Raw genomic sequence first — 25,917 nt, 5'->3', positions numbered from 1 at the left:
TTGCTGAGATCTCTCTGACCAAGTTTGGAAGACAGGCCTTGAACAGTACAGGTTCAGAAAAAAAACCACCCCTGTCAGATGCATTCTCGGTGTGTTTTCTGTTGGGCACGTAGTCATGCTGCACAGCACAGGAGCCAGGGTGTGCAGCAATCTAAAACGTGATTCTCTCACTCAGCCCTACTACAAGAGTCTAAAATGTGATTCTCTCAGTCGGCTCTACTCCAGCGCACCGAGCGCGGGCGAGATTGGCTGGGAGGCCATTTAGGAAGCTCACAGGTGGCACCAGTTGATGGCTGCCCGGCCGTGCCCCAACTCTGGCATTGCAATGGTGGGTCAGTGTTTGCTGGGCTGGGCTCTCTAACCCGCCGTGAGCCCTGTGCTCCGGAGCCCAGGCTGAGCTCCCATCTGCCTGAGCGCTCCAGGGATCCACCAGCGCGGTGGACAAAGGGGACAAAGCCTCCGCATCCCTGGGCTCGTCCGGGCACAGCTGCGGCGGCGGTGGCCGGGAAGAGTCCCGGTCAGCGCCCGGGTCGTCCGGACTCACGCCCCGGCGGCAGGACCTACATCTCCCGGCACGGGCACCGGGCAGGGCCGTGCCCCTCTCCCGCGTGCCGGGGGCGGCCCCGGCGGCACAGCGAAGGGAGGGCGAGGGGAGGAGTGGGAAGCGGCGGTCCCGACCGCGGCAGGTGAGAGCGGGCGGGTCCCGTTGTCCCCCTGGGGCGGGTCCCGTTCTATCCCTGGGCTGGGAGCGGGGAGGTCCCCGCCCTGCTGCGGGGGTTGTGGAGTTCCCAAGCGGGAGGCGAACGGTGCCCCGGCAGGCGGAAGAGCCGAAAACTTCCCATCCAGTTAGCGGAATTACTTTTCCAAGCGATTCCGCGTGCCGAAGCCTGCGGGCACCGAACCGCGGGAGAGCGGGCGCTGCGCCTGCGTGCCGAAAATGCCAGTGTTTTGGAAAGCGAAGCCGGAGGTATCCGCGCATTAACAGTGCGAATTACTGAAGTCTGGATAACCCCGGGTGGGGATGCTTAGGTTGATTTGGGAACAGGAAAGCCCTAATCTGCGTTTCTGTGGGAAGCGTAGATGTGACATTCCCGAGGGCTTGCTGCAGCCAGGGATGCTTGTCCAGGTAAAGGTTCCTGATAAGCTGGCCTTAATGCTGACACTGCTTACGGCAGCAGCGATTTTATTTAACATTCCTTGGGAATGCGGCCTGGTTTCCCAGTTTAGTTAAAGTTGCTTAAACTATTGGCGTATAAGTGGTTTTGGTTTGGTTTTGTTGCTCATCTCAAAATGGGGGTATGAAATTGAACTTTTATTTAGTTAGTTAGTTTATGGGTAATTTGCCAAACCTGAAAATTGTTTGATTGAGTACTGTATACGTAGTTCCTTTTGCTGAGCAAGGCTCTTAGGGATGAGAAGAAAACCTTTTAAGTTTAATGAGCATATTTTGTTGCATAACTGAGCAATCTGCAAAGACTAAGCAAATGACGTGCTCCCCTCAAGTTTGGCTCAGTTTGTCAGAATTCAGTTGGGATTTTGACTGCCCAGCAGTTATAACATACCATAATCAAGTACATTGCTTAAGTTTCCGACTCTGTTGCATTAAGGCACTCTCTCTTCTCTTCATAGCATAGCTTTATCAAAAATAAGACAACTTGCCTAGTTATTGTAGGTGAACCTAGAAGATAGGATCAGTTTTAGAGGCCAGTGTCTCAAGTTTACTTACAGGGCGACAAGTGCAGGGTTAATATTTTGATTGGCAGTACTCCTCGGAGAAGCCATGCCTCTCCCCTGAAGCGGATATTACTCCTGTCTGAAGTAAGCTAAAACTGAGACTTGAGTGCACAAATTGCTACTGGTTACTGAAAATCGATGGAAGATAGGTCCCAAAAGCAATTAAGCAGCTTTGAAAATCAATCCACAGTTGAAGTTGTCCAAGGACAAGGATTAGATCTTTGTCAGGGCTGAAGTCCTTGTGGGGAAGGTCCTGGCACAGTGTCAAGTTTGTGGCTCTTTGTTCTACATCTTTTCCAGTCTGATTTCATATATAATAATGTGCGTGTGATTTGCTTAAACTCTGCTTCTTTGTTATTTCTTCCAGAGTTTGCTATTTTTTTCATATGTGTAATCATGGTGTTGAAGTAAATAATTGGAAATAGAGCATAGTTGGTAATAACCAGTGCAGCCAAAATCCACATGCAATTTGTCTGTATGAATTGTCCAAAATAGATTTTTGATTACTGGGTGCTTTAAAAGGCCTTTTTCCCCCTCCCCTGTTGGTCTACTGTACTTTATATATTTGGTCATTCTGTAGGGCAATACCGTGCTTTCAACCTGTTTGTTTATTTGGGTTTCAGCAAAACCTTCAGACTTACCTAGTATTTTCAGACATAAAATGTCAATGTTTTAATCTGGTAAGCACTGTGAAAGAAGCTCAGACTCCTTAGTAGAATATACATGGCCAATTTGTTCTGAGTAATTACAACAGGTAAATAAAAGGTTTGGGGTAATAATTCTGGAATGGTAATACTCCCAGAAATTCTTGTTGCTTCAGTAATAATTTGTCAAGTAATTTGTCAGTGGAGAAGTAATAAAGCAGGGATGGAGGTGGTAGGTGAAGTACAGCTTACAGCTCTAGGCAAAATGAATTGATTATCTCACATATTCCTATGCACATTTCATGTATTTTAGTTGGAGTAGTCAAATTTTGTGGCCATATGAGCAGAGGTAAAGCCTTACCTTTGTGGCAGAGTGTGCACTACTTCATTTGGCTTGCAAGAGTATTTTCTTCATGCAATGCACAATCCCAGAACCAGGGCAGTCTTCTTTAAAGTACAAGTTCCAAATGTGGCAAATACTTCTCTAATTACTGTGTGAGTCCCTAAAGAAAAGTCACTTGGAAAGTAGAGCATCTTGCTTCTCTCTGAAGAGCTTTGGTCTGCTTGTAATTAATGTTGAAAATACTTTTTTCCCTTCTGAATACTACTGCTGGAAAAGTCCTGGATTCTTCCTCTGAACACATTATTTTTAATTAAAAGCATCATTGTGTGTGTAAATGGATATTTACATAAATAGTAAAGCACAAAAAAATCTACCTCTAAAATGACATTTGCTTTAATATCTTAGTCATGCTAGACATAGCAGGATGGCTGACAGTGATTTGAATATACCCTGGGGTTTATGGTTGTTTTTCTAAAGCAGCATTATCAGCTTTTATATATATATTTAAGCATATTGTTATTGATTGAATCCTTTCTGACTGGCAGGGCTGGGAATATTTCTGTGGGAATTGTGGTAGCCATGCTTTTTTAAGGTGCTTTTTTCAATAGTGTATTTGCCAGAATGTTTATGAAGGGATCATAAATGTTTATGAAGGGATCCTGCTGGGTTAAAAAAGAGGGGCTGTTTTCTAGATTTCTTCTCTGAAAAGTGAGCTGTTCTTGAACATTCCTCCAACTTTTTTTTGGAACATCTCTGTTGGAGATTATTAGGTGTAACCCACAACACAAGTAAATGCTCAGCAAACTTTTTTTTTTGTTCTTTCTTTATCTCAAGCAATTCTTCTCATATTTATTGCACCCAGCAGTAAAACTTTTTAATCTTGTGAATTCTGTAGTGAAGACACGTAATTATTGCTCTCCCAGTTTTTTCTGTGTCTGTAGCCTGTGTCTGTTGCTCTCTGATAGAGGACAACTCTTTCTCAGGTTAAATGGTGATGCTTTGGTTATGAATCAAAACCAAAGCTCTGTTGAAGGACCTAGTACTCTTGATTGCTTCATCAAGAGTGTTAATTCCTCCAATCTGGTGGGTACAGGTAGTGCACTGTTCTAGATGAAGCCAGTAAATCCAAAGAGAACTTAAATATTTAGTTGTTATTAAGAGAGAGATAAAGTAGCAAGAATTTTTCTTGTTACATGTTTACTCTGGCACATCCTTTTGGTGTTGCAGTTATTTGACAGAAAATGATGACTACCATCTGTTCCCCTCCTCTGTCATCATTCAGAGTTCCTTTTCTCATTGAGAATGAAGTCTTCATAGAGAGATAACAAATTTTGATCTCTTCCTGTTTCCACAGACACAATTAATAATTTTTTTTCTTTTTACACTTATACCTCTGGGCAAAATGAATTGATTATCTTACATATTCCTATCTACATTTCTTGTATAATAGTTGGAATATTCCAATTTTGTGGCCAGGGAGTCTGACATTCTAGAAAAAGAGGAAATCAGAAATAATAGAGGAAGGAAGGAGTCTCATAGAGGTAAGTATGATTATGGCATCATGAAGGAAGAAGAGACTGGCATCCAAGAGGAAGAAGAGAGTCTATCATCACAGAGGAAGTAGAGATTGTGGCATCACAGAGTTAAGAGGGAATCTGGCATCATAAAGAAAGGAGTGAGTCTGGCAGGATTGAGGAAGGAAGCAAGAAAGGAAGGAATCCGCAATAATAGAGGAAAGAGGGAGTCTAGCATCGTAGAAAAAGGAGGAAATCTGGAAAAATGGAGGAAGGAGGGAGTCTCATCACAGAGGTAGGATGGAGTCTGACATCATGAAGGAAGGAGAGAGTCTGGCATGATTGAGGAAAGGAAGGAAGGAATCTACCATAATACAGGTAAGAGGGAGTCTGACATCAAAGAGGACAAGAGGGAGCATGGCATAGAGGTAAGAGGGAGTCTGGAATCATAGTGGAAAGAAGGAGACTTAGAAAGGTAAGAGGGATTGTGGCATCATGAAGGAAGGAGAGAATCTGGCATGCAAGAGGAAGAAGAGAGTCTGGTATCATTGAGGAAGGAAGGAGGCTATCATCATAGAGATAATAGCTTGTCTGGCATCATAGAGGAAGGAGGGAGTCTGGAATTGTAGAGGAAGGAGGGAGGCTGGAATTATAGAGGTAAGAGGGATTGTGGCATCATGAAGGAAGGAAATGAGTCTGGGATCAGAAAGGAAGAAGATAGTCTGGCATCATCTAAAGAAGGGAGAAGTTGGTCATAGTACAGGTAAGAGAGAGTCTGGCATCATAGAGGCAGGAGGGAGTCTTGTGTCAAAGAGGAAGGAGGGAGTGGCATCAAACAGGAAGGGAGAAGTGTGGAATCGTAGAGGTGGGAGGGAGTCTCATCATAGAGATAAGAGGCATTGTGGCATCATGAAGAAGAGAGTCTGGCATCACTGAGGAAGGAGGGAAGGAAGGAGTTTATCATAATACACATAAGAGGGAGTCTGGCATCAGAGAGGATGTAGGGAGCCAGCCATCACACAGACAAGGGGTTTCTGGAATCATGAAGGAAAGAGAGATTCTGGCATCCTAGAGGAAGGAGGGAATCTCATTACAGAGGTAAGAGGGAGTGAGGCATCACAGAGGATGTGGCATCACCGTCCCTGGAGGTTTTTAAGATGAGACTGGATGTGTTACTTAGTGCCATGGTCTAGTAACCACGGCAGTGTTGGATCAAGGGTTGGACTTGATGATCTCGGAGGTCTTTTCCAACCGTTTTGATTCTATGATTCTATGAAAGAGTCTGGCATCATAGAAAAATGAGGAAATCTGGAAAAATAGAGCAAGGAAGGAGTCTCATTTAAGAGGGATTGTGGCATCCTGAAGGAAGGAGAGAGTGTGGCACCCAGGAGGAATGAGTGAGAGTCTGGCATCACTGGGGAAGGAGGAAAGGAAGGAAGGAAGGAGTGTGACATGACAGAGAATGAAGGGAGTCTGGCATCGTACAGATAAGAGGTATTCTGGAATCGTGAAGGAAATGGGATCTTGGCATTATGAAGTAAGGTAAGAGTGTGTCATCATAGATGTACAAGGGAGTCTGGTGTCATAGGGGAAAGAGAGTCTGGCATTGTAGAAAAAGAAGGAAATGGGGGGAAAATAGAGGAAGGAAAGAGTCTCATCATAGAGGTAAGAGAGATTGTGGCATCAAGAAGGAAGGAGAGGATCTGGTATCCAAGAGGAATAGAAGAGTCTGGCATCATTAAGGAAGGAAGGAAGGAGTCTATCATCATAGAGGTAATGGGATGTATGGCATCATAGAGGATCAGGGGAGTCCGCTATCATAGAAGTAGTAGGAAATCTGAAATTGTAGAGTAATGAGAAGGAGTCTGGCATCATAGAGGGAGGAGGGAGTCTGATATCTTAGAGGATGGAGGTCATTTTCCATCACACAGGAATGATGGAGTTTGACCTCAATGAGGGTGGAGGTAATTTGGCATCACAGAGGTAACAGGGTGTCTGGCAGCAGGAAGGAGGGAATCTGGCATCACTGTGGAAGGAGTCATGGAGGGAATCTCATCATAAAGGTAAGTGGGAGTCTGGTGTGATAGAGGTAAGGGAAAGTCTGGCATCACAGAGGAAGGAGGGAGTCTGGTATCATAGAAGAAGGGTAGAGTTTGACATCATAAATGTCAGAGGGAGTCTCGAAGGAGCACGTTTTCATTCATGCTGCTCTTTCTACCTGGAGTCATGATCCTCATTTCAATTCGCAGTGCGCACCTCGTCTGTTTTGCCTGTTGCCAGAAAATTCCTCTTACAGTCTTTATATTCATCGTTTCCATCTCCACACCTTCTTTTAACTGAAAGATTGTCATGTACTTTCTTGTTATGTGCTTCAAACTACTTGCACTCTTCCCCTCCCTGCCAAAGCACCACATATACGTCAATTCTGCATGTTTTAATAATTAAAGGTTTTAGTAACACAGTTTTCTAACAGTTCTAATTCAAAAAGCTTGTAGATCTGCCAGTAAAAGAAGATCTTTCACTCTCTAATTTCATGGAAGAATCTTAAGATACTTAGAGTAATGGAAAATCCTGCAGGAAACAGGAGGACACATGCTGTGCTGTACCACAGCAGTGTGGGATGAAACTGAATCTTATCTAGAGATCAGACTGGGCAAAACATTAGCAATAATACCATGGCAGGGAAGGAAGGTAACCTTTTACTCTTCAGTACTGGATGATTTGGTGAAGCTAAAAATAGAGCCCTTATTTACCTTAAGGCCTGAAGAACAATTACCTCGATCTCATTTCCTTATCTGTAAGATCTTAGCTCTTTTGGTTCATCTGTGATTTTTTTTTTCCCCTACCCTCACTGTAAAATGCAGATACTGGCATAGGATGAGGAGGTTAACCTCAGTATTGCTAGAAACTCTAGTGGAAAGCAAAACAGAACAATGTGTTATTCATCATTTCTTTTAAGACATTAGGTATGAAACATTGAAGTAAAGCTCAAGATGTATTTTGGACTCTGTTTTGCTGGACTGTGTAATTTAGTTGGCTGGATACTGGCTAAGAACCGTTTTAAAAACTTCTTACTGGCATGATATCCTTCCCTTTTTTAACTGTAACATGTAATTTGAGAGAGCACTCTGTCTTGGAGACCTGGCTTTCAGCTGTGTCCACCCTCCAGTTCTATGCCAGGCTTCTGTGGCTTCTTTGCATGGATGCTAAAAACCTCTTCTTGTTAGAATTTGAGGGACATAGAATAGAGTAAACACTGAATATGATAAATAGGATAAAATCTTTGCATGATCTAACCTTAGTGCATTATTATGGTAGTTTAAACAGTTGTTTCACCCTGAATACACGTTCAGGGTATTCACATGAATTATCATGACTGAACAGTGGTGATTTAAGAATCCTGTTGTTGCCTTTCTGTCTTAAACAGAAATTATTGCGGATGGAGAGTAGATCTCCTTTCCTCTGAATCATGCACAGTCATTAGGTCACAATAACAGGCATCACACAGATCCCAAGTTGGATTCTGCCAGTTTGCTTTTCTGTAACCCAGAGGCTTTTTTTATAGTCTTGGAAGGAAGTGGGTTTGTTGAAGCATAATAGAAGCGAAATAAGGAAAATTGAGATAAACAAGACATGTTTTTAAGCAGCACAGAAGAATGTGTTGGGCATGGCTTTGAAAGAGCAAGTAATGTTGCTAAAATAAGTGTTCTTGTAAACTGAGTTTTTTCCTCTTAAAAATGTGGCATGCAGTATTTTAAATTGTGATTGTGATATGAGCTTTGACCGGCCAGTGGTTACATAAATATGCTGACTCTGGGTGAGGCAAAGTGGATAACAGTGAACTTAGTCCCATACTACTTTTCTTTCATGCTTAGCTGGGTCTTGGTGCCTGTCAGCTTTCAGTGTAGTACTGGAGAGTTAACAATTGTCACAGGATCATAGGAATATGTTGTCTGAGGTGCTCAGACTCCCCTGGAATTATGTGCCTCAGGGACTAACTGCCCTAAATAAAACTTCTGGGTGATGCATATGGGAACCTCTGGACCCTAAACTGGCCCTGTTGATTGTTCCTGTTGTCCAAGGGACAAAGCAGTGAAGAGCTGGCAGAGAGCAGTGCCCCAGTGCCACAGGTGTGGGGTGTTCCTCGGCAGTGATGGAAGTGTACCCCTGACCCTGTCCTGGGAGCAGCATACCCTGCTCCTGGGAGAGGCCTGAGAGACTGTGGTTTCCCCTGCTTTGGGAAGGTGACCTCATTCCTTGCTTGTAGCCTTCTAATTAGGTTGCTGCTGTACTGGCTAATTTCTGATTGTGAACGGTCTAGAAAAAGACTGTAAAATAGAATGATATCATCTCTTCCTGCTGTTTTGGAGACAGCATTGTGTGCCACCTCCCTATGGCAATAAAAAATGTAAATGCTAAATTTCTTATCGAGACAAGGCAGCAACTCTGTTGGATTTGTACTTCCCGTCTTTGATTCACTTCCCAGCGTAGGATGCTTTATTTCATCTGATGCCTACCTCTCCTCCTTTCCTACAGTGTTAATGTATCATTTTATGCTCACCTGGGAGATGTTATCAGTTGTATGCAAAGCAATTTCTGTGTTGCTAAGCTATTTTGAAGCTTGTCATAATGCTCCATAAACTACAGAAATAGTAAGCTTTTCTTATACAAGTGTCTTGAATTGATGATTTTCTGTCTGTTCCTGGTGCTACATAATGACAAAAACGTGATGCCTGGAGATGGTAGCAGGTAGACTGAGGGTGAAGCTTCGGGGCCTGTGCCATGTGTTAGTCCCTTTCAAGCTGTCAGTGCTGAGGGGCCCTGTTACAGGTGCCATGGACTTTTGAAGTCCTTCAGTGGGTTGTTTTTCCTTCAGGTCTCTTGGGAAGAGTAACCTGCAACTGCTGCTCTTCAGGCAAACCAAGGGGTAAACAAAGATGCTGCAGCAAAGGGTTGCCTTTTCGGTAAAACCTAACGGGGGACTTTATGTAACAGAACAAAAATAAACAGAAACATCACTTCTAAATTGAGCTGTTATTTCTCCTGCAGAGTAATTATTAATCAATAAACCTTGTGTCTGACAGCATCAGAGCATACCAAGTGCTCTGAACTACCTTGCAGTCTGCTAGTAAACCAACCCTGGAGAGAAAATGTTACTAACCTTAAGCCGTGATTACCTCTGGCATGGGTCTGAACGCAGCACGGTCTCTCATGTCTTTTGCTTCACCCACACCCCACTCATAGGGTTTGATAGCACCGCTTGGAGTTGTGGGTGTTGTGCATCATTCAGGCCGTGGTAGCTGGGTTGCAAAATGGGTTTCCAGTGTAAGGTTGAAAGTCTGCACAGTTACTTATTTCTCCAGTAGCACGTTTCAGATGTATTCTAATGCTGCAAGGCAAAGATGGATGGTTACTAGTAGGATGAGGTGGGGATTTTACCTTTAAACTATTTCAGAGGTGACATCTCTAAAGATAAATAGCAGTGTTCTCTGGGGCATCTGCCACTGGGTACTGATGAAGACAAGGTGTGAGGCAGGACGTAGCTTTGATGTAAATAATAATTGCTCTGTTCTGTGGAGCTCTTAGCTCCGCTGTTAATGCACGAACAGAGGACAGTGCAAATCAAAATGCAACAAAGTGCTGAAAACCAAGAGTGTTTTCAAGAGGGAGCAGTATCTTTACTGTAAGAAAGTTTAGGGGTTTTCTTGCAAACGCGTTTCTTGAGATGCACTTGGCCTTCTTCAAGAGGAGCTAGTTTTTAGGCTATTTACTGAACCCATCGCATTTCAACATTTTTCTTTTATAACATGGTTTTAAAGCAGCAAACCAAAAGCATTCTTCCTTGAACTCTTTAGGATAAAAGTACTGTCTAAGGTATTTAAGGGTTGTCTATAAACAATATCCACCCTGGGGTACAGCAAAGTCTCAGAGCCTAAGTACTTGACCATGGAATAAATGGAAATATTTTGTTCTAAGGTTTTGCCTTTGTTGCATAAAAAGAGGAAAAAGCCAAACCAAAACATGAACTCCCTTTGAAGTATTCAGCTATAAAGGCAACATGCCAGTGTGGTTGCATGAAGAGACTTCAGAAAATAAAAACACCAGCACTTTGTTGTTGACATCTCTGAAAACTGTGAATATGGAAAAGTGTTATTGTACCTGTTTGTCCTTCCACATTTGTGGTTGCTACTGTGTTGCTGCACCCTGGAACAAGTGTAAGGAGCTAATAGCTTCCATTTCACAACAGATCTCAGTAATGATTAGCGGAGGAAATTCTAGTGCAGATGCATCACGACTGAGGCTGCTTTATGCCGTTCAAATAACACACAAGAGTTTTAGAGAACCAGCTTGAATAGCAGACTTGGGAAATCACCGAGTGCATTTGCTCTAAGTGGTCTCCTCTCGGCACAGGCTGGAGCGGTTGGTAGGAACATGCTGCGTTCCAGCAACTCATCACCAGCAAAACAATCCCTTTGAGCGTGCTGTGAACTGGTGCAAGTCAAAATACTGCTGACGCACTTTGCCCTTTTCTTCCTGTGCACTCAGAAAAAAAATGTAGCGTAGTTGGAGCTCTAGGCCCCTGTGCTTGTTGTAATCAGGAATTTTACAGGCGCTTTCAAGGGAAGTGAGGTTGGATATAGAGGGTCTCTCTGTTAGCAGAAAATAATCCAACCAGTATCAGAGGCAGCTTCTTCGAGTCAAAATGACATCTCATGCAAATCAATTTGTCACCAGTCCCAGTTCTCTGCAATAGGAGACAGAATTGTTGTGAGACCTGAAGATGATTTTGGCACTTATCGCTGGTTTGTAAACAAGCTCATCCTCAAGTCTGTTTGGAATTAATTGCAAAAATGGGTGTCTGTTCGCACAGTGAATTCTTTCCACACAAGGTCCAGGGTGAATGCAAAATAAACATATTTGCATGCAATTCCTCCCATATCTTCTACTGCAAAAATTCTGGTTTCTCAAGTATCCTTGAGAGCAGATGGGGGAAGCAGAAATGTTTTTTGTAGCTCTGGGGACTCCGGTGACTTAGGACATAAGAGTTTCTTGCTAGAGAATGGGCTGAGGTTCTGTTCTTGGGCAGTTCTCCATTAGGTGCTGTGCCTCTGTCACCATGTTGGCATAAGCCAGGAGAAAGAATCCTCTGTTTTTTCTAGGTACCCCAACCATTCTGCCTGAATGACAGGGCTGGCGCTGACAGCAGCTTTTTTGTTTGTTGTGGGGCTTTGTAAACATCTTGAAGTTGGCCAAGAGTCTGAATTTTTCTGTGTGGTGTTTACATAGTTATGCTGGTGAACCTTTGTAGTCTAGACATGGCCTGAGTTCTGTTGTGATTTCAGGGAAGTTGCTGTTTTTCTCTATGAAGACTTAGTAGTAGAAATGTCATTAAATACTGTAGTAGGTATCATTTCTATGTGAAGTGCTTTGACGTTTCTAGAGGCCCCTCCAGTTGTCCTTTGCAGTGAAATTTAATTGTGCTCAGGATGTTCCTAGGCTACACTGGTTTATGTGTTGAGGCAAGCTGAAACTGGATAAACTTTTTAATTCTAGGGTAAGTTACAGCCTGAGTATGGTAGAGGTGGGAAAAGAGTGTTGTCTTGTGCTCCAGAGAACACAGTGAAGAAAAACAAGCAACAGAAGTTATGGAAGCACCAGTGAAACAAGTAAACATTAAGTTTTCTCAGTGCCCATCATTTCCAATAGCTCCAGCCTCTGAGGATTCAGGCACTTTTCAAGGGTGAAGCACTTGCATATATAAGCAATGGATTTTTCTGTAGCTTGCTGTCCTATCTGCACAGTTCCTGACTTCTGTACAGATGTTTTAGTGGGTGCTTATTTTTACCATTTATTAATTTATTGTCAACCATAAGAAAATTAAAGCCAAGAAGTTGACTAAAATGTGTCCTGTCACATAAAGGCACTTACCACACAGGTCAGCTTCATTCCTGCTATAATCCTGTGAACTCCCATTAACTTGTGTTAAAATTTCTGTTTTGATCCAGGAGTAAATTTGGTACATTCTTGATGACTATTTGAGCCATTTCAGAGCATCAAATTACTCTGCAGCAGTAAAACCAACAAAACCTTCTGGCTCTAGACAGAATGAAGACATTCTGGGTCATAAAAAATCCTTGCCCTACAGAAGTTTTGAAATACTTCATGTCTTAGCAATTCCCCAGCAAATGAATGTTTGAAACACAACATTCTTTAAAATTATGCATTAAAATGATGACAGTACTGTTCCCCAAACCACTTTATAAACGTTTCTTATACTTAAAGGCATGCTTGAAAACATTAATTATTAAAGACTGAATATTTTTTTCTACTTGCAGCATAAACCAGTTCAAATATATTTAAAAGGGATTTTTTTTTTGCTAAGGTGTTTTGTTTGACTGAAGCACAACAGCCCTGCAGCTGGCTTATGCAGATGTGCTGTGAAATCAAGTTCTTCTTCACTTTGACAGAATTTTGTCACTTGGGGAAGTGATCGTATTCTAGAGCCAGGAGAGCATGCATGTGGTTTTCTCTTTAAAACAGTTCAGAGGGAGAAAGAAAGGGAAGGTCCTATTACCCTTTGCACTGGTGTTCAAGGGTTATGCAAATATATCCCTGCCCCACTCTCCCAGGGTGACTGGGAGGTACAAGGTGGCTGCCTTCACGCTCTTCACTTTTAATTCTGTGTATATATAATATATATATATATATATCTTGTTTTTCTTTCCCTACAGATTTATAGCAGTAGATGTATAAGCCTTACTGAAGAGATGCTCTGCATTTGAGTTTGTGGGAAGTATAGAGCTTCAGAGGAAGAGAAAGCATTAAACCTCCTTTACCCTTGAAGCTTAACTGCAGTTGTGGACCACTGAGGAAGCCAATGTGGCATGTTTCATCAGTGAACTATTTAATTATGAAACCATCTCTTGACTTGCTTTGAGTTCTGTTTTTGTTATATGTCTTTTATTTAAAACAATTCTTCCCCACTTGAGTTGCGTAGGCTAAAACATTCTATTTCTGAAATTTTACAGGAGTGTTGATACACTGTGAGTGACAGAACTTCATGTAGATGGAATCTTGTCTAAAAAGGGAATAACCTTCTATAGTCTTTACAAAGTATGTGTGTGTTTATTAACTGCTTAGGTTTACCCCAGTTCTATTTTTCTCTTGCAGGCATTATGCTGCTTGAAGTATTCCTGGTTCTGGGGACAGTCATTATCTACTTCTTATTTTCCAAGAAGAAAGAAGAGACATTGCCCTTCAAAGATGGATGGTGGGGCAAGGGACAAAAGCCTGACACTGAAGAAGATACAACTATTCGGCCATTTAAGGTGGAAACTACAGAAGAAGAGCTGAGTGTAAGCAAATCTCTGGGCTGGGGAGAGAGAAATAAGAAATGGCCAAATAAATGCAGAACTTGCTTGGAAGTAATTTTTAAATGGAACCAATAGTTACACTTGTGAGAATGAGCAATGATGTCCAGGTCTTGGGGGAAGGGACTTCTAGTACTTCAGAAAATTGGTATGGATAGGCAGATTTTATACACTGCTGTACAATTCTGTTCTCAGCTGGCTGCAGCAAGATTGCTGGTAAATAAACCTACTCTGCAGAGCCTAATAAACATAAAAATCATATTACAGATTACTCAACTCTGTTTTTCTGTTTGTGCACTTTGCTCAGTTTGTGTAGATGAGAATAAGAACAATGTCTTTTTTTTTCTTTCTTTCTTTCCAAAGCAATTACGAATACCTCATTTTCTTGACTGCTTTATGTTTGCAGCTGTGTTGGATGCTGATTCTTCTGTAATTAATAGTCTACTTTGGTCAACACTAAATTACTGTGGTAATTACAGTAAACATACGTTGCAGAATTTGTTGGATAGAAAGATTTTGATTGTGTGTGTTTAAGCCAGGGATTGAACAATTTCACAGATCTGTGTGGAGTCATGGCTTAAACAATACTCATGGGATTGCTCATATTATTCATTTATAATAGCTTCCTAATTTCTCAGAAAGTCCTGGGTTTTTTAACACTTTGCTTGCCCTTCATAGTCATATCAATGGACATTGATCTCCATTATGTTTTCCCCTTACGCTGCAGACATTAAGCTAGATAATTTCTAACTTACAAATATTTTTGAAACATGCCATTCTGTATTGTGACAGCTCTTGCAACATAATCCATCGGTAGAAAACTCTGATTTTAAATATAAACTAGGAGTTACAGTTATGCTAGTGCATGTTACTAAAACATTTTAAAAGGTGTTGAGCATAGAAAAAAAGCATGTATGTAAAGACACGTTAAAAACGCCATTTAGAAATCCATGCTTTCTGTACATGGATTTCAAAACAGTGAGTTCACATTCTGACATCTTGCCTGGGCTGAGACTGCCTGTTCAGTGAGGTGAGCCAGTTCTTACATTTAACTCATCTTGGTCAGAGTGGGAGTTATATCTGTTGCTCTATTGGAAAATGCTGTTCAGGTTTAAACCCCATGGAGGTTTGAGCAGCATTAGATTTCCAGACCTGCCTTCCACCCTCAGCTGCTCTGTTCACAGTAGGAAGGGGCTCTGGGCTGTCCTTCCCTGCGGAGTGATTTTGGACTGATTTTTGTCAGCATCCCGTGTGTAACCTTGAAGTGCAGTGGGAAGGTCACTTTCATAGTTATTCCAGACTGGGAAACTTTATTTCAGTCTGGTTTCACCAGCTTTGTGTCCATGCAAAATCCTTCAGTGTTTCCCAATGAAAACATCCCACCCCTTGATTTGGGAAGGAAAACAAAAGGTTTGGGCCAGATCCTTGCCTTGATTGTGACGTTGGGCTCACAGGTAACCTAGGGAACAAAGTACCCTGGAAAGGCAACAAGACTTAAACTGGGAAGTCACAGTAGTGTCAGCAGAGCATATTGCCCTCTGTGGTTACCAGCCTGGCAAACAGGTTATCCAGCCCTGCAGAACAAAGACAGTGTTAAGAACAGCTGTAAATGGAAGAGGAAGGAGGCCATCTGGAGGAGGAAAAGAACTGGAACAGCTGATGGAGCATCAGCAAAAGGCACAGGTGTCTAATTAGAGATGTTATTTTCATTGTTCTCATTTCTCTTGGGAATTACTAGAAACCGTGCACGGGAGAGCCCAAGACAGCAGACACAAGTGTTTTAATGTCTCTTTCTTTTTCCCTGTAGGACTTATTTAGGAGACTTGACCAGGCTCGGTTCACTGAGCCACTGGAGAACAGTTGCTTCCATTATGGGATTAACTCAGTGTATCTCAGGAAGGTTGTCTCCTACTGGAAAAACCAGTTCAATTGGAAGAAACAAGTTGAAGTCCTCAACAAGTACCCACATTTCAAAACAAAGATTCAAGGTGTGTAGCTTTTCCCCTTAAAAAGTAAACAGTAATACTTAATCTTATCTGCAAGGGATCTTGGTGGTGAGAATGCTCTGGTTGTGTTGGATGGGCCTTCCCTCCCTGGCTGCCCTAGCATGGATCATTGGCATCTCTGCTGAAGCAGCAAGAAATTCCTTCATTGTAACTGAAGCCTTTAGGACAAGGAATGACAAATGGAATTCCCTGTGCATGAGTGGGTTGTCAGCTGGTGTTAACAGGAGCCAAGCACGGGCATTTGGAGACAGAACTGGATCTTAAGACGTACACATGTTCCCTGACTTGCATGCAGTCATGCAAAAATACCCACAGATGTCTCCTCATGCTCCGTGTACTTCCCCAGCTGCCGCTGTCACAGTGATGCCTTCAGCCTGGCAGCCTCCTCAGCTGGGTGTGCTGGCCACTCAGGTTTGTCCCTGCTTGGCAGGACAGATGTGCTCTGCTGCACCATTTCAAGCATTCGTGGACTAGGGATGCAGAATGCCTTTCCCTTGGGGTTGATGTGCTGCCAGTTGTGAGAGAATGGTTTGTCTTTTTATTCAGAGCACACACACGTGTTGGAAGAGGTTGTTCAGGTAAGGTCTGCTGGTGCTGGAGCTTGGTCAAACTGGGCATTTTAAGATGTTTGATTTAGGGTTGTGCTTGGGTCATTTGGGAGTGCAGCTGTAGATCTAGAGCACAGCAGGCAGTTGTCTCACTTGATGGCAAAATTCAAGCTTAAGAGTATGTTGTACACTTTTGCATCCATAATTTTGTATGTTATTTCAAGTGGTGCAGTTTGCCATAATATTTAAAATGGATTTGGGACAATAAATGGTTATTACATAGTGGTTAGATCATAAAGCTTTTATTTAAATGTATACAACATGGTTACTGCTGAAAAAGATATAACCAAAAAAGTTTTCCCTTAAAAAAGGAAAAAAAAATATCTGAGACAAGAAAGGGAGAAGCAGCTAAGGACATTGCACTATGTATAGCAATGGGAAGAGCAATTTCAGTGTTAGGAAAGATTACAGAGAGGAGACATGAAAAGACAAGGTCAAACTTGCTGTATATCAGATTCCTACCTTCTGTCATCACTTGAAAGTTTTTCAGAGAATACAGAGATTCACAGAATTGTCAAGGATGGGGAAATCTCAGTCAGTGAAAGAAGGTGGGAGATCACTTGTGAACTGGAGTTGATATGAGTAAAACGTGCTTAAATACATCAAGCAAATGACTGTTTCTTGGAAAGCAAAGCCCTGAATGGGGCTTTGGGAAGAGCAATTCACCTGAAGCACATAGTGCAATGCTGTGTGAAGCCTACTGCTTACATAGAGAAAGGATCCCAGAGGAAACTGGACTGCAATTTTTACCTTTTTACTTAACCAGGAAGAGACTGCTACTAGAACACAGTCTCCTGTTATGGTTTACACACTGAGAGATACTGAAAGCTTTGGACAAAAGATAGAAAAGAACTACAAAAATTAACTCTCTTTTAGGAAGGCATTTTGTCAAGTCCTTGATTTGGCATGATTGGTTTATCTGGCTTGATTACAGGAGGCCTCCATAGACAGAGAATTCCTTTTGCTGTAACATTTAGGATCAGTGGCTGGAGACAGAAGCCAGACATGTTCAAGTGTAAAGTAAGGCATGCACAAAACGAGGGAAGTGATTAACACCCCCAAACAAACAGCTGCTGGTTGAGATGAATTCCCTATCTCTTGGTGCCTTCAAGTGGCAATTTATGCCTTCAGGAAGAAAAATCTGGGGTTGACTGGAGCCTATCCCGTGCCATATAGGGACATTTGGGTAAAATTTAAGGGCACTTGGACGGAATGATGTAATTGTCTCTTCTGCCTTTAAGCTGTGTGAGTCACTGTGTTACCGTTAGTAGATTGGCAAATTAAGACATAGCAGTGAAGCAATTTATTTTAAAACAGAAATACACCAACCTCATTTGGCTGCTGTGATGCTTAATTACCCATCATAAAGTACTTTAAGGTCCTTGGATAAATGTATCCAGAGAAGTGCAGTGTGTTTGCATCCTCACTAAAAAAAAGACTTCAGAAAAGCTTTATTCTTAGTCTGTTCTGTGAATAGTTTCAGCGCTGTGGTAAATTTGAGCATGCTAATTAATTATTTTATTTTTACAGGCATTGATATCCACTTTGTTCATGTAAAGCCTCCTCGTTTGTCTGAAGGCCAGTCTGCAAAGCCATTATTAATGGTTCATGGTTGGCCTGGCTCATTTTATGAGTTTTACAAAATTATCCCTCTCCTGACGGATCCTGCAAGCCATGGCCTCAGTGATGAACACGTTTTTGAAGTCATTTGCCCATCTATCCCTGGTTATGGTTTCTCAGAAGCACCCCACAAAAAAGGTATGATGCATGAGAAGAAACTGAGCTAGCACAAACCCGGTCTCACAGTGAGATGGCCCCTGGTAGCAGCACAGTAACTCCTCTTACACACTTTTTGTTTTCTCACTGTAGAAACAGAGATCCTGTGTGTCATGTGGGAAGAGGGAGATAAGAGGGTGACTTTAGGTGACATCACTGAGTTGTTTCTGGAGCAACATATAGATAAGTTTAAAAGAACTATAAAAAGCTATGAAGTGACAACTCAGGAATTGTAATTGAGTCCATGAATTGTCTGTGAGTGAGCCGGCAGAGTAAATTTAATTTATTACTGTTCCTTTTGGGTGTTCTGAATTCAGCGTTACATTCAACGGCGTTATACAGGTAGGTGAGAAGCATCAGTTGAAACAAATCAGTTCATATTATCTACAAGGCAGATTGCAGCCTGCTCATTCAGCTTGTGCTTTCAGTTATGCAAACACAAGCTGCATCAAATTGAAGCAAGGTAGTATTTAGAGTCATACTGAGTTTCGTATTTAATTATGTGTGCAGGTGAATGATGTGGGGAAGGTTGGTTTTGCTTTTCTCTACTTCCCCATTTACAATTTATGTTGTCAATGTCTAATGAAGTGGAGAACTGCATTACTAGTGGAAACTTAAGAGTTTCCAGCTGTCATTAAGAGGAGTGTGTGCCCACAGTAGACAAAATAGAAGCACACTCCCTGGGCAATGCTCTGTGCCTCTGATGGGGCTCAGCTGCACTATGACCACAGTTTAGTGTAAAGGGAGTCTGGCAACCCCTTGGTGGGGCGAGTGCATGGGCAAGTGGTGGGATTAGAAGAACACTAGTCTGCAACAAAGGCTGGACTTGGTCCTTTCTGCTTGCTCTCTAGACCTTGCCTAGATGGTGTGCAAAGGCTTCCATATAGTCTGTTGGACAGGCGAGGAGAAACGGACTTGTAGCTTTTTAGGAACTTGAATGTTGCCTTTATGTGGAGAATAAATGCTCCAGGGTGAGCAGTGTAGGTGGAATTAATACAACAGTGTTCTTTTCTTTTAATGCAGACTTTAATTCTGTAAGTGCTGCTTCTGTTTTTTATGAATTGATGCTCAGACTGGGATTCAATGAGTTCTATGCCCAAGGTGGTGACTGGGGCTGGCTCATCTGCACCAACCTGGCCCAAATAGCTCCCAAGTGAGTACCCCTTTGGTGGAGCACTGCAAAGCTCTTTTATTCTGTGAGTAGTTATTTCTTGTGCACTTGAAAGTTCCTCTCCAAGTCCTCACATGAGCACTGCGTAATTTCTTTCATTGCTGTTCAGTGTTCAGCAGTGATCCAAAATTACATACCTTAATTTATATTATATACCTGTTCTTTCAAACTGTTGTGCAGTAGTTTTGTAATGGCCCCGCTGATGTCTGGAGTGGGATAAGTGCTTGTAAGTTTAAAAAAAAAAGAGGATTTGTGGCTTAATGCCCAGGAGTGTGTGCTGATTACTGACTGCTGTCCCTTTGACTTGTCATTTTTGTGTGAAAAGCCACACTGGAAAGTACAGCTGAGGTCATGGTGTAATTAGCAGGTTGGAATTTAAGGGCATGCATTTTTGTTAGTAACATTTTAAATGTCAGTGGTCACAGCACCAAGCCTGCCAGAGTTCAGAAACATTTGGACAACACTGCCAGGCACATGGTGTGGTTTTGGTTTTTTTTTTGGTGTCGTCCTGTGCAAGGCCAGGAGTTGGACTTCAGTGATCTTTGTGGGTCCCTTCCAACTTGGGATATTCTATGATTCTCTGATTCTAAATGTAACAACTTTAAACCCCTTTTGATTTTTGTTAATTTGTGGGGCTTCTTCTGTTTTTACTTTTAGCCATATGAAAGGTCTCCATTTAAATCTAGCCTCGGTTTCGAAGATGGGATTCACTCACCTGCTCTCCGTTCTGCTGGGCCGCTACTTTCCAGGGCTCTTTGGCTTCCAGGAGGAAGATATTAGGCGGATGTTTCCCTTCTTGGAAAAGGGGCTCTACAGGATCTTGTCGGAGTCTGGCTATGCTCACATACAGGCTACAAAGCCGGATACTGTTGGTAAAACAAACAAGCAAAACCCCAACCTTTTGAGCTCAGAATACTTAGTCTGTTCATTTTAGCTGTACTTCTGTAGAAACAAAATGTCCTGTTTAAAATATGCAGAAAATATTTTTTTCTTTGAAATGGGAAGGTTGGAGATTTTAAAAGATGGGCTCCTTTTCTCTATCCAAGTCAGAAAGGGTTACATCTGTGTATATAGCATTACACTCACTTCTGCATGCAGAAGCATCGTACCTGCACATCAAAACTGAGCATGCTCTAAGTGCCACTGACCTCATTTCTAGTTTTCATAAATAAAATAGATTGTTTAATACTTTTCCACTTCTGCTGCCACTGGGGACTGTAATTCCATTTCAAACGCAGCTAGGCTGAGAGCAAAAGAGAGTTTCTTCTCAGAGAATGGATCACATTCAAATGATGTAAACCATGAGAAGCTTTTAGCTGTCTCAACACACAGTGTAACTTATTTACTATAGAGATAAGTAATACCTGAGAAGTGAAATCACATTTCATTTTCACTCATTGTTCTGAATCACTTGCAGACTTTCAAGGAAAAAAAAAAGTGTGGCTATGAATGTTCTTCCTAGATGAGCTAGTCACTCAGATTGCTTAACTACTTTAAGTATCTGGATATTAAGTGTTTCTATTTTAAAAACATCTTTTATGACTGAATTGGACAACTGAGTCAAGAATACTGACTACATTTTAGTTTAGTGCAGGACCAATTCACTCATGGATTTTATTAAAAACATAGCTAAGGAAAATATTTCTTAATGGTCTTCCATAAGCTTACCTACAGAGGCAGGTATGTTCTTAAAATGTGTAGGCAAAATGATAATTATATGGATTTAAAATAATTTTGCTCCCACTGAGTTTTGATTTCTAAAACTTTGCTAGTCTTTTGTACTTTAGGAAAGAGGGGGAAGCTGACAGCCATGCTCCCTCTGCTGTGCTTTTTTGGCCGATTCTTGTCCCTACCAGTGGTGTGTGGTCTGTCAAAGCAGACTGTGCAGACTGGGAACCAGCAGCCACTTCATGCTTTGGGAGCTGGAGCATTCCTGCAATTCTGAGGACAAAGGAGAGAGGAGTTGTCTACAGTGGCAGGTTCCTGTAAGGAGGAAAACACTCTGAAGAAGGAGATGTAAGGTTGCTGGAAGCTCCTCTTTGGGAAACCTGCATGGAGAGTGGTTTCATTTTCAACTGAGGGAAATAGGCAGCACCTGTATTCCAGGTGCTGTTAGGATCAGTGCTGGTTTTTCCTATATGTAAACAGATGTCCTCTTCTTTACTCACAGGCTATTGCTTTTTAGTTCAGCAGATCTGGAACACGTGCTAAATAGAACTTTTTCAAACGCTTACTATTTCAGTTATCAATATTGGTTGTTTGATAACTGAAATTTCACTGTCATGTTTAAATAGCAATTACTGATGACATTGTGCCAGCTGCAGTGTTAGGCATCTTTCAGGAAGGTTTGGTTGCATGCATGGAACTTCAAATATATTGCTGTTCCTTGGGAACAGCTTTTTCTCAGGTTTTACTGAGCAGCTGGGACAGTTTATCGTCCCTGTATTTCACAGCACTAGAATGTGTGAGCAGAGTTCCAGGTGCAGGTGTGCTTTTCCTGTCCAAGCAAAACAAACTATAGAAACTATATTAATGCTTGTTCTACAGGAAGGCAGTTGGTTATTGCTAATTCAGAAGATGGACTTTTAGTCAAGTCTTGCTCTTCCTTAATGACTTTCTAATAATCCTTAAAATGTTTTTGCTGTTAGGTAATGCTGCAAATCCTCCTGGTCATGTGTAGGCATGTGAGGTTTGGCCCTACAATACTGTTTAATACATGACAACTTCCAGATTAATGGAAGCAAACCCTACTTGGCACATAGAGCTTAATCTTATTAGCTTACAAGAAAAAATAAAAAGCCAGCAGAAATCCAGTACTGTTACATCAGTTCAGGATTAAGTGGTTCCAACTCATTGCACTGTTTTATTTATTTATTTAAGAACACAGCTGCTGGAAGACCTTTTGTAAAGTTACATCTGCTGTATTGTAACAGGCTGCTTCTATAATAGTCTGAGTTCAGTAGCTGGATATCACAATTTCAGTTAATTTTTCCTCCTCCTTTTCAGGCTGTGGTTTGAATGACTCTCCTGTAGGACTGGCTGCATATATCCTGGAGAAGTTTTCTTCCTGGACTGATATGGAATTCCAGAATTTAGAGGATGGAGGACTAGAGAGGTAAGCCTTTTCTCTTATGCCATTTTGGATGAGGTGACTCAGCCCCGAGTCATAGCTAAAGAGGTTTGATTGCCTCACAGGGAGCCTGTGATGACCACAGATGGTGCAGGGCTGTACTACAGCATGCAGAGAAGCAAATAGGCCATGGAGGCTGATGTATTCCCTTCCCACTTTGATCTCCTAGAAAAGAAATACACCCTGCAACTTTGGGATATTAAAAACTGACTTAGGGGGAAGAATCTCATTAGGATTAAAAAATCCAAAAGTTTAACTTCCATTAAGATGCTGAGAAACAAAACTCTTGATTTATTTTAATACTAATAATTAACTCTCTATGAATTTGCTTTGGCTTCATTGGTTTTGCTTCATGTACCTACCATTTGCTAATACAGGACCATTCTTAGTGTGCAGCAGAAATCCAAGATGAAATCCCATTTGAGAACCACCTGGCAGGAATGGAGCAAAGTGGCATGTTATGAAAAGGCCCATTTGAGTGGAATGTTTGCACTTCATACAGCTAATAATTATATATGAAACATGCACTGTTTACAGCACATGTTGGTGTGTGATGGCTCTGTTGAAGGCTCACGGTAGCATTTCACATTACCATTAATAAATGGCACAAGCTGTTCCATGTGCTGTTCCTCTCCCACCCTCCCAGTCTATGGACAGGATAGACAGCTATGCTGGAGCATAAGGTGCTCATTGGAGTCTGCCTTCTGTGTAGGAGTTAAAATGTCACTTCCCAGTTTGTGTCTGAAAGCCTTTAACATCCTAAATTGGTCACTGACAGACAGAGGGGGAATAGTACACTTCACCTCTCCACTCTCAAACAAGTTAATTGTTTTTTTACCTGTAATGTTTTTTTTCTTGCAACCAAACCAAATTCAAGCTCCTACTAAAGTAATGCAAATTGATATTCAGTTCTAACTAAGCATCCTCTGGGCTTACCTATTCAGGAAGTTTAACCTGGATGATCTGCTCACCAATATCATGATCTACTGGGTGTCAGGCTGTATAGTCTCCTCAATGCGTTTCTACAAAGAAAACTTGCAGAAGGGGATAGGCACACAGAAACATGAAAAGTAAGTGGGTTTTTTTTTCTCTTTAAATATTTTGCCCTGATCTTAATTTTATGGTTGCAGACAGACTGTTGCCTTATAGATGTTGCAGGTTTCTGAATATATCACAATGTTCCTCTGCAGGACAGGCCTGGTTGATGAACAGTTGATGAACTGTGTTGAGCTTGGAAAATGCAGTAATTAGGTAGGAATCCTGAACCATCAGTAAGAACACCTGACTGGAAGTGCTGCTTGAGGACCTCCCATTCATGGTGTATCCATGTACTTCCAGATTTTATTTCAGCTACTAAATTAGCCTGTGACTGAGTCATGCAGTCAGTTTTGTTTAGTTTGGTTTGTAGTTTTACTACTTTTCTGGGCACACTTTGCCTATTTCTGCAAAAGTCTGAAGTCCTGCCTTTGGAAGCAACTTCAGCATACTGACAAAAGGGGTAAAGTCAGAAGTCAGTAAGACTGATGTGCCTGCTCCACAGACACTAAAGACAGCAGCTTGGTTGCATATACTTGTGTCAGCTTGAGTATTAGTGAAGGCTTAAACCTGCCCTGAGGTACTTGCACCAACAGCTTACTGCTATGGGATTCATTTAGCTGTGAAATGATGCTCTCAGGAAGCTGACTCAGTTCTTGGAGCTGTAGTGGCTACACTGTGAGCAGTATCTTGCTCTGGTTCTGCTCCATGAGATGATGTATATGAGCTTCTATGTGCCTAGAGGACAGAGTCTCAAAGTCTTGTGTAAAATTAGGCACTCTGATCTCAGGCTTCTAGGGGTTATGTGCCCAACGTTTTTTGTATCTACATTTTAAAGTCTGTCACTTCTGACAGTGCAGCTTATGTGTATGAGATATTTAAACCTAGAAAATGTGGCTCTTCTTATAACAAGCACACATCGTTTCCCTTTCTAAGAGACTCTTCCCCTCAAATCCATTTGCTTTCTTACACTTCCTAATGCACAGAATGTTTTGTAGAGTGCATTTGTGCCACTTAAAAGCAAGAGCTACTTTACAGGGTAAAGTCTCACATTCAGAAGCATTTCTTCTGACCTAGTCTAGATTTACTCTCTATTTTCTTCTCCTCCCTTCCACTTTGCAGCACTTTGAAGTAATTCTTCCCCTGCCTACCCTCCAAGTTGTCCTGCCAGGCTCAACATGTTTGAGTTGTAATCTTCACTGTAAATCTCTTGAGCACGAGTGCAGCATGAAGAAATTTGCTGCCCACCACCTCCTGGAGCTCTCTTCTCCATTTCTATGCTTTTAACTCTCATGCCCTTGAAAAATTGCCTTAATGTAAATGTATGCCAAAAAAAAATATTTTTTTTCTTCAGGAATTACAGTCTTGTCTTCAATTTTAGGATCTGGAAGTCAAATTATAATTGTCTAACAACAGCGTGCCCAGCTGTTTAAGAACACCATTTTCTTGGGACTTTTCACTTCTTGCAGATTTAAGTGTTTGAAAGATTAAAACTATTTTCTCTCCTCTCTCAGGCTCACAGTACAAGTACCTACTGGCATTGCCTCCTTCCCTAATGAAATCATACACACACCCCAGGCTTGGGCCCAGAAGAAATACACCAATATAGTTTCCTTCCATTTCATGCCTCGAGGGGGCCATTTCGCAGCTTTGGAGGAACCTGAACTTCTTGCTAAGGATATTCTGCAATTTGTTGGGAAAGTAGAGAAAGAGCAACTTTGGAAAAAGAAAAGGGAATAACTTCCCGTACAAACAGCAGAGTAATTACTTTTAGCTTAGCACATGTAGAGGGCTTACTAAGTCTACTGTAATCCATGTAATTAGATCTTATTACTGACCAGACATGAGAGAGGACAGCAAGAAAAATGGAGTATATCTCCATGAGATACTGCCATAGGGACCTACTGATTTTGGTTGGTTTTGTGGGGGGTTTTTTTGTTTGTTTTTGTTTAGCTAGGCTAAGAAAGTAGCAGGAAGATTACTTGGCTATCTTCTAAAATGTGTTCTGTAGTATTCCTGCCTCTTGCTTTGAGATTAAAATATAGACCTTACAACATAACTAACAACAGTTTAATTGTTATGAAAGGCTTTTTTTTTTTTTTTTCATGGCAGCAGTAAAACTTGAGTTGCTGTAAGCATGAAGTTCCTCACATAAAGAATGGGGAGCAGCCTAGCAAGACCTAACTTGCATGAGTGCATCAGGTAATCAGCATCAATGATCTACAGTACCTTTAAATGAGCCCCTTGCCTACTGCTGGCTGCCTTTCTCTTCCAGCCTGGGCTGTTAAGCAGCTTCCTGGCTGTGAAGAAGCTCAGCTCCTCTGTGCCAGGCTCCTGGGATAGCACCATGCAAAGAGCAGCTGGAACACACAGGTGCCTGTAGGTGGGACCAAAAGGAGGGGCTGGGTAGGAGTAATTATAGCCCAAGCTACCTCTGCACTGAGTTTGTACTCGTAGCTTAAATCATAGCCCAGGGTAAGCTCGACACACTGTGGTTTTGCACGGCATTGTAAATACTCTTACTGAAGAATAAAAATTTGGTTAATTTGAAATTAAAAGAAATTTGCATTAAAAATTTGCATAAT

The 25,917-nt window shown here is 41.8% G+C and overlaps 1 protein-coding gene across 4 annotated transcripts; it reads left to right on the top strand.

Annotated features, from left to right (window-relative positions):
- Positions 1-639: 639 nt before the first annotated feature.
- EPHX1 (epoxide hydrolase 1) lies at positions 640-25,917 on the top strand. 4 transcript variants are annotated; one of them, XM_018085315.3, is made up of 9 exons: positions 640-686; positions 13,407-13,591; positions 15,414-15,594; positions 17,751-17,978; positions 19,020-19,149; positions 19,825-20,039; positions 22,174-22,282; positions 23,242-23,367; positions 24,847-25,917. In XM_018085315.3, exons 2-9 carry the CDS (start codon positions 13,412-13,414, stop codon positions 25,070-25,072), a joined length of 1,395 nt encoding a protein of 464 aa, XP_017940804.1. In that variant the 5' UTR covers positions 640-686; positions 13,407-13,411; the 3' UTR covers positions 25,073-25,917. The 4 variants fall into 4 exon arrangements, with proteins under 4 accessions (XP_017940804.1, XP_017940807.1, XP_017940806.1 ...); XM_018085318.3 differs by lacking the exon at positions 640-686 and adding an exon at positions 6,212-6,218; XM_018085317.3 differs by lacking the exon at positions 640-686 and adding an exon at positions 12,856-12,884.

This window comes from Manacus vitellinus, unplaced genomic scaffold, assembly GCF_001715985.3.
Source record: "Manacus vitellinus isolate BGI_N305 unplaced genomic scaffold, ASM171598v3 scaffold_8_pilon, whole genome shotgun sequence".
Classification (NCBI taxonomy): domain Eukaryota; kingdom Metazoa; phylum Chordata; class Aves; order Passeriformes; family Pipridae; genus Manacus; species Manacus vitellinus.
This window is presented reverse-complemented; position numbering and strand designations above follow the sequence as displayed.

Excerpts from the sequence above, each read along its gene's own strand:
- EPHX1 (XM_018085315.3), top strand. The coding sequence starts at position 13,412 with ATGCTGCTTGAAGTATTCCTGGTTCTGGGGACAGTCATTATCTACTTC. Across the intron at positions 22,283-23,241 it reads GAGGATGGAGGACTAGAGAG|GAAGTTTAACCTGGATGATC; the intron begins GTAAGCCTTTTC and ends TTACCTATTCAG. Across the intron at positions 23,368-24,846 it reads GGCACACAGAAACATGAAAA|GCTCACAGTACAAGTACCTA; the intron begins GTAAGTGGGTTT and ends CTCCTCTCTCAG.